The sequence below is a fragment of the Schistocerca nitens genome, chromosome 2 (assembly GCF_023898315.1).
Source record: "Schistocerca nitens isolate TAMUIC-IGC-003100 chromosome 2, iqSchNite1.1, whole genome shotgun sequence".
NCBI classification, from domain to species: Eukaryota; Metazoa; Arthropoda; class Insecta; order Orthoptera; family Acrididae; genus Schistocerca; species Schistocerca nitens.
The window spans coordinates 221,531,368-221,542,486 of record NC_064615.1 but is presented as its reverse complement, the minus strand read 5'-3'; the positions used below and the strand labels follow the sequence as shown (position 1 = coordinate 221,542,486).

Below are 11,119 nucleotides of genomic sequence, written 5' to 3'. Positions count from 1 at the left end.
TGCTTTGGGAACAGCCATGGCATTACAATAGTGGCAGCTGTGGCAACAAAATTCACTGTCCAACTTGCTGCACACTTTACCACTTGAAACAAAGCCATTTTTACAGTTTCCACTTAGAATAAGAGGATTCAACTGTAACACAGGGAAGACAGACTTCAAAAGCAACAGCTATGTAATCTTACACAGTATTTGTGCACTGTTATGAAATCCACAAACTTTAACCATCCAAAACAGCAAAATATTTCTGAAAATTAGATGAATGCAGAATCTACATCAAATACAGATTATGCACCCACCTAATTCCTATCAAACCAGCTACATTCTGCACAGGCACTTTTAAATTCAAATTTTACTTCTTACAATACGACAGTTTTGCTCTACAGTAATGCATAACAAATATTCTGCAAATACTTTTGAAAACAGTTTGTCTTTGATGTTAGACAGTATTTTATCCATGAAAGATTTTTACTTTGAAACCACAGTTAAAATGTTGCTATAAGCACTGCAAATCTGTCTGTCTTGTTACTTCCAAAATAATGCCACATAGGGTTTGTTAAGGTGCTGCTAGCACATTTGTAGAATTTACTGAGACACAAGTATTTTCTGGAGTCGTTGAAATAGTTGCAGAAATAAGTACATCTGACAACTGGCCTTGCGATGAACAAAATGGTTTCTGTTATATTTCAATGATAAATGTCCTCAGTAGCATCATCAAAACACTTTTGAACAACTAATGTGACGAATGTGACAGGGTAAAACCAAACATCTGCTGATTTTCCAAATTATAAAATGACAGCAAGTAATTATTTATGGAGTCCAATTTATTTGTTTTCAAAAGTGTATCAACAGGTGAGGTGAATAAATGAATTTCAAGAAATTAGAAAATAAAATTCACAAATATGGGATTTCAGGTTACAATTTTTCACATTTTACTGCAGTTTTTGTTTCTGTAGTAGAAATTAAGAAAAAAATGTGAAAACAACATTTTTGCACACACACGTTGTCCTCTCACATTTGCACTGGCCCTATCTTAGTCAGGACTCAGCAGCACCAGCACTGTTGTTTACTATTTAACTTCACCCATAAAAGCTGGAAAGAAATGCACATGCTGCTCATATTGAGCTTTTGTATATTTTTGTTGTCACATTTCAACATGACAGCTTTGTCTTCAGTAGGACACTTAGCTTTTTGAAAAATAACAGTTGGGCACCTTCCTGGATGTTGAGCTTGTAGGTGATAGAAAACATTACTGGTGATTTCGCTGCTGTAGAATGATTTTCTCACAAAATGAAACTGATCACGCAGGACAAAGGAAACTTGCCATAATTCTTCAGATTTGTGCTCTTCATTAAGCAACGGAAAATTCTTTCACTGCAGTTATCTAAATTTCATATAAGTGTGAGGAAATCGTGGTTTCAATACTGAAATATATGAATGTCATATCATTACCAAATATGATGAAATTATTTAAAAAATTATAATACATTTGTAGAGCATAATTATTACTGTTATAGATCGTTATTTAAAATAGGATAATTGATCTCTTACAACATCTGCATATTCCAAAGCCATTTTCTTTAATTTTGTATGTGCCAGTGCATACTGTGTATTACTCTTGAAGCAACAGAACCTGAGTTTATCCCTGTGTTACAGTGACTTTCTGTTCAATTATCAATCAGCTAAGCTGGTTGCCACCAAATTAAGTGGGAGGTCAGAAAGGTCATTTTCACCTGACCTATCATGTTCCTCAGATTCATTGTCGGAGCCCCCAGCAGTTGCAGAATCTTGCTCTGACTTGATGACTGACAACGAAGCAGGACCATGTGGAGGATGTCCCTGCGAATGTGGAGGAAGTCCTGGCGCCGCCTGCAGCGCCAACATTAGATGCGGTTGTATTTGTCGACGTAAAGCTGCCAGCATGTCTGCTGGCTCCTCTGTAGCTATATTTCCATTGGCTGCTTCTGCAAAACATTATATTTCACAGAAAAATACTAATACAATTCAACTAGAGACAAAATAAAGCAACAACAATTTCCAAATTTTAATATGAGGTAAAACACACACACACACACACACACACACACAGAGAGGGAGAGAGAGAGAGAGCAAAACATAACAGTGGATAGTTATACACTATCCACAATTAACAACATTCTGTTACTGTCCAATCCCATAGAGAGTGATGGAAAAATGGATATCCACATGCCTCTACACTTTTATCTTATTCTCATAGTACCTACAAGAGAGACAGACAACAGAGACAACAGAACTGTTGATTGCCACTCTTTAAATTCATCCCCACAGGGTTTCAACAGAGGCTTGTCTTTCTTCAAAAAACTGTTTATCAAATTACTCTTCTGACTATTTTGTACAGGATGTACAGACTTGTTAAGACCCTAGCAGTGCAATTCTGAAGTCATAGGTATACTTTCATGTGCATACTCTAAATACTGGGGCACTCCAGAATAATTCATTCAAAATCTAGGATGCAGTTTTCTTTACAGAGGCACATCACTTTCCAGAATTCTCCCCAAAAAATCTACGTCTTCCAGTTGCCTTCACAGTATTGGTTTCATGTATTATTCCTCCCATTTCACATTCCTTCTTAGCTGTTTGGGCAACACTCAGTATTAAGAGTGTGCATAAATCTATATTTGAGATACATCAGCCTTAGATGTTACTAGAACACATGTTCCCCAACCATACTATCACTATTGGAGAAGATTTTAGTCACCCAAAAACCATTGAGATAGTTGCAATTAATTAGTGGTGGGTAGGGGGAAAAAAAAAGAAGAAGAAGAAGAAGGATGGAATGTTTACTTTTAAAACTACTTAAAGCAGATAGTTTGGCAGCCAATTCATAACAGAAACATATTAGATCTACAGGAACAAATATACCTAATTTCTTTGAGGACGTCCACAATGAAACTGGTATCAGTGACCATGAGGTAGTTGTAGCAACAATGATTATGATTGGATGGACCCTCCATGGTATATAGCCTCCGTTAAGAAAGAGCGACTTACACAATAGGTACAAAACAAAGCATAGGTCAACAGATAAATAAATGCTAAATGAAACATGTTCAGCTAAAATAAGGCCAATGTATGAAGCCTTCAATAACTACTGCAGCAGGATCTTTTAACAGATCTCTCTGACTGAAGTCAGCCCCTATTTTAACACCAATACAATACAGATCCCTAAAATAAAGAACTGCATCCAGTAGATGAACAGCATCCAGTAGATGGAAGAATGCACAGGTTACCTTTGTCTACAAAAATGGTAGTAGAATGATCCTCAAAACTACTATTCAGTACCACTGATATACATCTGTTGTAGAATCACAGAACTCCTGATCTCAAACAACAAACTGAACTGGTCTCTGCCATGGCAAACCTGGAAACACTGGTCACGCATTTAACTCAGAATCATACAAGAGAGAAAGGGCACATGCCTGCAGGCATAAATATAACATAACTATGTGCCTAACCCTTTAACAATGGGAGGTGCGGCTGACCGGCTGGGCCCACTGAACAGTTCCCAGTTGCTTACTTCTCAGTCGGTTATTGTGCCAATGCACTTGGTCATGAAATAAATCACTATCAGATTAATTTTCACTGCTGCCCTTGAAATCACTCTCTAATAGCACCTTCAAGGTTTCTTTGGCTGAGTAAAACAGTTTGCTCATTTTCAAAAGAAAATCTTACACAAAAATAAAACATCTATAGCTGAGACAGGAGACAATACAGAGTGGGTATTTTTACAACAAATGTGCCTCTGCTCGCACTGCATGGCTAAATGAAGCTCAAAATCCTTTGCATGTCCACAATGCTAAGTGACTGCCCAAGTAACAATACACTGCCAAACAAAACTATCCATAACACCAGAAAGCCCGGTAGATAACACCAAAGACATTGCTTCCACAGCAATTTTGTTTAACAGATTGGTAAACATGCAGAGCAGGCTGGATGGCAACTGCAGGGCCCAATTACAGTGGACTTCTACATAAGCCAACCACAGTAAAAGGGTTAATATGCCATAGTGCAATATACTGGCACAAATTATCTACAGAAGAACGGAAATCTGGCTGTGGGATCCTTGCTGTTATGTAGTGTACTATCAGCCTAGAAGACAATATTAATGATACCCTCAAAATTCTTATAGGTAATGCAGTTATCTATAATGGAGTAGCATCTGGGGAAAAAAAAGCCTGTTCAAATATCTAGTCGGATCTTGAAAGGGATTTGAAAGTGGAGAAAAGACTGACAACTTGCATTAACATGGTAGAAAAAGGTAAAATTGTGCACATCATAAAATTCAGAGAATCTCATCACCACAATGCCAATGGGAGACAACTATTACAAATACCTGGGCATAACAATCTGAGAAGAAGTACAATAATCACATAGGCACAACTGTAGGTAAAGCAGGTGGCAGGCTACGGTCCATTGGTAGGATACTGGGAAAATTCAGTAAGTCTGCAAAGAAGACTGCTTACAAGATGCTTGTGCACTATCTTAGAAGACTGTTCAAGGGAACACAGAATTGGGGTACTGAAATGTATTTGAAAATAGATGCCAACTGTCCCGTAGGGGTAGCGAAACCAACAGAGAGGCATTTAAACACCTAATATTTCCGCACTCCGTGTAGAGGGAAGGGACTTGAATACGTGGTACAATAGGGAGCACCCACCACCCATCACCTCACAGTGGTTTACAGAGTACATATGTAGATGTATTACCCCCATATCTTTGAACATTGTGGCAAACTTCAGTATTTATTATTAATCTTGGGTTCTTTCTTTTCTAGAGATATTTATATCACATTTGTCCATATTTAAGAGGTGCTGCTATGAAGTAGGTCTACCCCAAGTGGAAATACTGCCCATACAACTCTGTATTTCCTTAGAATTACCTAGCGACAACACCTTCCTGCATGCAACAGTTCCAATAGTGAACAATCTACAATTGCTGCTGACCTTATCTGATAAAGTATGTACATTAAAAAGGTTTTGCAATCATGTGGGTAAATAGTGGTCCAACGGTCTTGGGACACAAGTTAAATTCCAGATTTTGAATATAGTTGCCAAATCCTTCTGGCATATGGAGTCACCCCATTCTAGAAATGGCTTAGTCAAAAGATGGCGGTCATACAGACAGGAGTTCGGTTGTTAACCTCACAGTGGGAAACTAATCAATGATCAAATCCATCAAACCACCTATGCCTCCTCTTATAACTGCAAACAGTACCTTGGAGATATACTACATTTGCAACACCCTCGGGAACTCACTCTAACTGCCACAACTTAAAAAGAACTACAGGTGCTCAACAAAGTGATGAAGCTATCCTCAAAGTACCTCAGTCTCAAGGGTATCAGATCTTTTCAAAGTCATTACCGTTTGACCCATTCCAAAATTCAATCCTGCTGGGCTTCTTAAAGACCGTAACTACCTCTCCTGGTCCTCACAGTGGGAACAATTTTTTATCGCTAACCCAACCAAAGTGACTCAGTCCAAAACTGACACTCAACTCTGCCTCACTCAATTTACACCTCCATATAACTTTGATGCACTCCCACTGTCTCCAGATCCACTCATTAACTCCCATTGCCACTAATCATCTCCCGTTAACTTCCCAGAATTTCCTAATTTAGACCCTTGTCCTACCACAATTCCCAAATTCCTTCAACATGGAAACCAATGTCACATCTAAAATTAACAAACTGATACCAACCTTGTAACATACATGCCGAGAAGGGCTCCACAGCTGTAGCTATCAATCAAAAGTATTACCTGGCAAACGGACTATGCCAGCTGTCAGATACATCCACCATACAAGCCTTGCCACGGTGACTCCATTCCAGAAATCCTCCAGGATCTCAAGCCCCTCCTCAAATCTTTATGTCCATCCCACAAATTCTCTCCTGAATGTATCTATCTCCTAACCCCCCACCAACTCCCCACTCTCCTACCTCCTTAAGCACAGAAACTAAACTATTAGGATGCCCCATTGTGGCCATTTACTGTGCCCCGAAAGGCAGAATGTCTGTCCTTGTGGACAATGACCTGCAGCCCAATCCCATAACCTACCCTCCTATAACAATACACTAACCATTCCCTCCACTGACTCCCCACAGTTCCTGTTTCTTTTTTATCATGTGTCATTGTTGCTCCACTCTACACAGACATCCCCAATGCTCACAGCCTTCTATCTACTGAAGACTACTATCTTTCCCAATGCCCAACTGACTCCAAACTTTCAAACTCCTTCCTGGTCACCACAGCCAACAAACTATATCATCACCCACAATTATTTCTCCTTTGAAGGCGTTATCTATAAACAAATCTGTGATACAGCAATGGACACCATCCTACACTAACCTATTCATGGGCCATCTAGGGAATCCTTCCTAACCATTCAGAATCCCAAACCCCACACCTGACGAAATCTTCATGATCTGGACCGACAGTGAGGACATCCCATCCACATTCCTCTAGAACCTCAACACTTCCCCCCCCCCATTCAAGTCACCTGGTCCTTCTCACCATAACAAGCCACCTTCTTCAATGTCCACCTCCATCTCAAGGGCATATACATCACTACATACATCCACATCAAATCTACTAACCACTGAAAAAACGTTCACTTAAGCAGCTGCCACACATTCCAAATCAAGAAGTCCCTTATATACAGGCTAGCCACCCATGGCTACCTGTAGCGGCAAGTACACACACTCTGAATATGCCAAGGGTATCACTGAGACCTTCACAGACCAAAATTGCCCTCCCCACATTATCTAGAAAGAGATTTCCCTACCTTGTCTTCTCAATAGCCAGCCTACCGTACACCACATACCCACTGTCCAACAACAAAGGAGCACCCCTCTTGCGTCTCAGTACCAACCACGACTGGAGGAACTGAATCACATTCTCTGCCAAGTTTTAGATTCTCTCTTATTGTATCCTGAAATGAGGAATATCCTCCCCGCACTTCCCACTGTGGTAACCCACCACCCACTGAACCTACACTATATCCTTGCCTGTCCTCATTCCATCCCTGCTCCCCAACATTTGCACAATAGACTCATATTTGTGCAGTAGACCTAGATGCAAAACCTGTCCCATACATCCTCCCACAACCACCTTCTCCAGTGCTGTAACAGGTGTCTCTTATCCCATAAAAGGCAGTGCCACCTGTGAAAGCAGCCATGTGATCTAGCAACTTGGCTGCAACTGTGCCACACTCAATGTGGGCATTAAAACTAACATGCTGTTGGTCTGTATTAATGACCAATGCAAATCTGTGGCCAACACACAGCTGACCATTCAGTTGCTGAGAATGCCATCCCAAAGTCCTTGTCTTTGGCGACTGCTTCACAGACTGCGTCCCCTAGATTCTTCCCACCAACACCAGCTTTTTTGAGCTGGTTGTGTGGGAACTTTCCTTGCAACACTTCCTTTATTCCTGTAAGCCCCTGGCCTCAACCTTTGCTGGTTTGTCCTCCAGCTGCCTGTCCCCTTCCTTGCTCTAATTCCAACCCTACACAAGCCTTCCATCCCTCCAGTGCACCTGTATACACCTTTCTCCTTCCTCACTTCCCTCCTCTCCCCCCCCCCCCACGTCCCCTGATACTACACCTAGTAACCAAGTAGCCCACTACACCATCACCACCTCATCCCTGCACACTCTAACAGGCAGTACTACCATCTTCCCTCACCTTACCCTGCTATCCCTCCCCCTGCCTGCCCAAGCCTCTTCTGCACCCCCCCCCCCCCCCCAAAATCAATGCTCACCTTAGATGCAACTGAGCCTTAACACTCAGAGACGAGCATGACCATGTGTACGCGAGTTGTGCTAATGTGAATGTGTGCAAGTTTTGATTTACCTACATATATCTGGAGGAGGATTTAGTCCAAAACCTAAATAATATCCACGATATTACAGCGCCTGTGATGTTCAGAATTATGCTGCAAAGTTCCTTCAGACAAGAACCTTGTTTATCGATTGACACTTGGCAAGCGACTTTCAATTAAAATTTTCCCCAGTACAGTGACAACCATAATTAATGTATGAGTGCAGGTCACTGACATGTTGATATGGAAGTTTGGGCCTGGCCATGAGTCAAGCTCCGATAGTCTAATGGTAAAGAGACCACTCGCAACAAGCAGTAAATCCGGGTTTGTGTCAGAGTCGTGTACAAATTTTCACTGTGGTCATGCCATTACACAGTCGATGGTTGTCTGTGTTCACAACTGTGAATACATTTCCTGTATTTCATCATGTTTGTAGATGCCACAGTGTCCGTTTCTTTGGACATGCACGCATTTCCGCAGGAATATCGCATTGTAATCCTGAACTGCACAGGCACAGCAATATTGTATCTATCCACCAACTACAGGCAAATGTCTTCCAATTAATATGACTCCCCTGTACAATAATATACATAATGAATGTACGTGTGTGAGTTGTTGACACATGATTGATGAAATGTAGAAATTTGGGTCTGGTCATGAGTCATGCTCAGATAGCCTAACGGTAAGGCAACGCTCACAGCAAGTGGGAAATATGGTTTGAGTCCTGGTTTGGCATGAATTTTCATTGTCACTCCATTATACAACTGATGTTTGTCCATATTCACAACCGCAAATATATTTCATGTAAATAATATCTAGCAGTGTTTTTGCAATGTACCCATCTGCCAATCATCGCCTCCTCTATGTGGCGAGTAGCAATCTATCTTCTTCATATTGTTGTTGGACTACATCATAGACGAAGACTTGGAAATCATATGCTGGACTGCAAACATACTCAAATATGGACAGAGGTGAGCAGGAAGCTGAAATTGAAGAGGGTGTAAAAGAAGTGCATAATGAAACGGAATACATAAAATCTAGGACAAAATGAGAAAGTAGAAAATATCTGAATCAATGGACAATGGCCTTATTAAAAATGCCAACAGCAGTTCTATAAAAAAGGAATAAACATAAAAAGAAAGCAATAGTTAAAATATGACAGGTCATCACAACTACAGCAAAAGTAGAGGCAGAGAAGCCATTGATGAGATTGTGTCTTCCCCTTTGCAGCAGAGTGTTTGTAGTTACAAAACCTTTTGACAGATTAAAACTGTGTGTCGGAGTGGGACACAAACCCAGAACCTAGCCTCTCGCCAGCAATGACAACCAAGCTAAAGGGCTCACAGTTTTAATCTGCCAGCAAAATCCAACCATGGACAAGCCATGAAGTAAAATGTAGAGATGTTAATCTACGAGGCACACATAATAAAGGGAAGAGAAAGTTGATGTACAAAGAAGTAGTTGATTCAGTAACACAGAATTTAACAAAATACTGAACGAGCTGAATCCAAACAAGTCAGCAGGAATTGTTAAGAGATCTTCAGAGTGACATACCCGTGGCAGAGGAAGGAACCACAAAGTTATTCAAGTTGGAGTGGACAATTTGTCTGAACTGGCTTTAGGAATGGAAAATTTAACAGGAGAACTATTTCTAACATAGCATTTATTAATCAAGTCAAAGTGAAGAAAAACCAAGACACCTTCAACAGTGTCAAGTGAAAAAGATGTTCACAAGCCTTAGAAGACAGGGGCTAGAGTACACAGATACAAGAACAATTTACAAGATCTACAAAAGCCAAATGTGGAAGTAAAAAAAGTGGAAATGTCAAAAAAGACAAGTCTGTGTTAAGACGGGTGTAAGGAAAGACTGCAGCTTATCACCACTATTACATAACTGGTGCTTCGAAATGTTAACAATGTATGCCAAACAAGTTTTCAGAAGTGGAATGGAAGAAGAACAGGAACACATACCGATGCTAAGGTTCCCACACAACATTATTCCTTATCGCCAAATATAAGGAAAACTTACACTTGTTGCTAGGAATGGACAGAATATTTCCAACAAAATACAGGTCAAGAATAAACAAAATAAAGATGAAGGTGATGGATAGTAGTAGAAAAGAAAATAATGACTCGCTTGGTGGGAACAATACAATAGTGGAAGAAGTACAAATAACCTATCTAGGCAACAAGATTGTAAAGCTGTCTTCTATTTAAGAGATCTACTAGTGTCAAATACTGATACAGAAATGGGAGAGAAGTTCGTGAAAGTGCATGTCTCAAGTAAAACATTGGGTAAAAGAGAAATGTTAATCATTAGAAATCCAGAGAAGATAAAACTGGAAACATGAAATGTCATGCTATCAAAGATTGTTGAAAATTAAGTGGACTGAAAAAATATGAAATTAAGAAATATTGAAAGGAGTAGGTTGGAAAATAGGTCTATAAGATCCTTACAAGAAGTGGCAGGTTAGATAGACGTCGGACATGAAATCCAGGAATAATTAAGTGGATACTGGAAGGAGCTGTAGAGGGGACAAATTACAGGGGGAGACAAAGACTCAAATATGGAAACTGAGGTTATACAGGACGTTGTAATGGAAGAATGATCTGGGTTTAATGTCCCTTCGACAACAAGAACTTTAGTGTTGGAGTACAAGCTCAGTCAGAGAAAAGATGGTGATGCAAGTCGGCTGCACCCTTTCGAAGGAACATTCCAGGCATTTGTCTCAAAGATTTAGGGAAATCGTGAAAAACCTTAAGCTGGATGGGGTTTTGAGTCTCTAATCTTTAACACTGCACCATTTCGTTTCACACGATAGTGGATATGGCAGTTATGTATAAATGAAAGGGTTAGCACAAATTAGGAAAAGTTGGAGCACAGCATCAATCCAGTTGAAAGAACAAAAAAAGAGGGTGGGGATAGACACTATCAGTGACATTTAGGTTTAGTCAGTCCTGTAAGCATACTCAGATGACCTAATTGGCTAAGGCACATCCTGGCAATAAGCAGGAGAGTCATGTTTTAATCTTTGTTTGCCCAGCACTGCTTTTCAATTGTTGTTGGAGATAATTTTAGTTATTTGCTGTTCTTTTTCTAAGCCCTGAGTGTGTCTTATGGAAACAAATACTAAACATAAGTATCTCATTTATTCCACCCTGGCATGGGTTTTCTCGGAAAGGTCAGAACAAACGTAAACAGAAAAAAATCGATTATAAACTTCTTGAACCAGTAGTTCCTTTCCCAGCAAAGAAATCAAGTAGAACA

The 11,119-nt window shown here is 40.1% G+C and overlaps 1 protein-coding gene across 1 annotated transcript in view; it reads right to left on the bottom strand.

The window, feature by feature from the left end:
* Positions 1-468: 468 nt before the first annotated feature.
* Positions 469-11,119, bottom strand: part of LOC126235941 (uncharacterized) — a 74,109-nt gene continuing 63,458 nt past the window's right edge. Inside the window, exon 7 of the mRNA XM_049944909.1 lies at positions 469-1,961. Coding sequence (XP_049800866.1) covers positions 1,672-1,961 — 290 coding nt within the window. The 3' untranslated portion in view covers positions 469-1,671. The remainder of the gene's footprint in view (positions 1,962-11,119) is intronic.